The 2,167-nt window shown below is 41.2% G+C and overlaps 1 protein-coding gene across 1 annotated transcript; it reads right to left on the bottom strand.

Annotated features, from left to right (window-relative positions):
• Positions 1-185: 185 nt before the first annotated feature.
• On the bottom strand, positions 186-2,052 carry SARC_14712 (hypothetical protein; the record flags this gene model as incomplete). The annotated part of the gene is made up of 3 exons (XM_014291155.1): positions 186-337; positions 1,302-1,476; positions 1,920-2,052. Coding segments are annotated over 3 exons (460 nt in total), but the record flags the coding sequence as incomplete, so codon positions are not given.
• Positions 2,053-2,167: the final 115 nt, after the last annotated feature.

Here is a 2,167-nt window from a genome sequence, read left to right as displayed (position 1 = left end):
ATATATGTATGTATATAATATATTTATATATATTTATAAATGCGTGTATGTGTGTGTATTTGTGTATGTATGTGTATGTTTGTGTGCGTATATATTTATATATTATATATGCACAAAACGCTTTCACACGCATACGCATTCACAAATCCATACAGCTATATAATACAACAACTATTTATACACACCTTGCACCTCCATCAACCAACCCAGTGGCTGACACGCCTTTCATCAGATGCTTTGCAGAGTCTGTAAGGTGAGTGGTGCTTTTGCTTGTGTTCTCCAGTGCCAACATAGTAGCTGCATCGTACACCGCTCTACGTGCGTATGGAGAGTCATCCTGTGTATCGGATAAAGTTAATAGCGAGGAGTTAGCACACGTTCTAAATCCTCTATTTGTCTGTTTATGTGTTTGGTGGGCAGGTATAGTAGAGGTAGTTATAGGAGAGGTATAAACGTGAAAAGTTTGAACACTATCTAAACTACCTACATATCTCTTCATGTAATGATCATATCAATATACTTGGGTTTGATATAGAATAGTGACATAGGTAAGGAATTAAAGTGATGTCTACTTTACTTTTCGTGTATATCATGGCTGGTACTGTGGTTGCTTGAATACGCAAGTATGTGTATACTAGTTGCACTAGACACCGCGTGGTGAAGCTGTGCCATGTAGAAGCGTGGGGTGTGGCTAATCAGAGATGGAGCTACTATGATCTGTTTGGGTGCTTGTATGCACACGTGATAGAAAAGTGTGACCTTATACCTACAGGTACGCGAAAACAAACCCATACCTACATGTCATACCTACATGTCACAACTAGTAGCTCAGCGGCATGTTGCAATATACCGGATGCGCACAGAGCGCCCAGCCATCCACCTCCATATGCACAAGCTGATAGGCTATCACATTTACACCAACATGTCTGCCAGCATAGCTATTTATACCAACCCATACATACGCTACGGATATAGTCTACATATGCACAAGCTGATAGGCTATTACATTTACACCAACACGTCTGCCAGCATAGCTATTTATACCAACCCATACATACGCTACGGATATATAATTGTATCTCGAGGAAATAGTCGTTCTTGCCCGTAGACTACACACGCTATCTGATGGGCAATGAGTCTCACATCCACGTACTTGCCAACTGCCACTACACCTCTTTATATCATCGTAGACCAAGACCAACACAAAAGAACATCAACATACATCGCTAAAACTCAGTTTGAATATTCATCGTAAACCAACACATACATACAAAGAGACGACGTTGATAATACAACCATACCTCTATAACATAGTCCGCAAACCGTACAGCTTGTTGCAGGAATATCGGATGGACAGGGAAGGTCCTGCCCTCAACGTCTACGTGAGCTATCTGAGAACAGCCCGAAGCTCGGAAGTACTTGTCGAACAGCGTAGCATCCAGCGTAGCACTCATAAGTATAACCTTAAGGTCAGGTCTGTATGTACATCGATGGTATGGGTAAGTTTGCTAAGTTATGGATTTTAGGGTTTATAGTTTAGGGTTTAGGGTTTATGATTTATGGTTTTTATGGTTTAGGATTTAGGAACACCTTGAGGACTGTTCTGGATTTAACACCTTCAGAACTGTTATGTACATGTAGTCATGATATGAGTTAAATTCTCAAGTTTTATGTGTTTGTATCCGTTGATCGCCTGATCAAACCAAAACACGGATAGAAATGAAAGGCAATTGTGGCATCGCGGAAACTGCGACGCAGACTATAGGACAGCACCACTCCTGCGAGGATGAAAGGCTTTTGTATTATTTGCGCCGTAGTTGCCAATCTAAATATATCATCTTGCTAACACGTCGGAGATAAAATCAGGTAAATATTGGACAAAATGCTGCCACTAGAGTATACGACGGATGCACCTTTACCTGAGTTTTAGGACCGGCTTGAGCAGACCCAGCAGGAAATCGGTCTGCACCGTGCGCTCGTGCACTTCGTCGATGATTATGTGTGAAATTTCACTGCCCACATGATCCGACTGCAACCACCGCAGCAGTACACCTAAGTACGAATAGGCGGGTTAAGTTACAAGCGAAATATAAGCGAAAGCACAATTACAGAGGGATATAAAACATGTCTGAAAACACGAATTAATATGACATATACATATATATAT

Source organism: Sphaeroforma arctica, assembly GCF_001186125.1.
Source record: "Sphaeroforma arctica JP610 unplaced genomic scaffold supercont1.4994, whole genome shotgun sequence".
In the NCBI taxonomy this organism is placed as follows: domain Eukaryota; class Ichthyosporea; order Ichthyophonida; genus Sphaeroforma; species Sphaeroforma arctica.
This window is presented reverse-complemented; position numbering and strand designations above follow the sequence as displayed.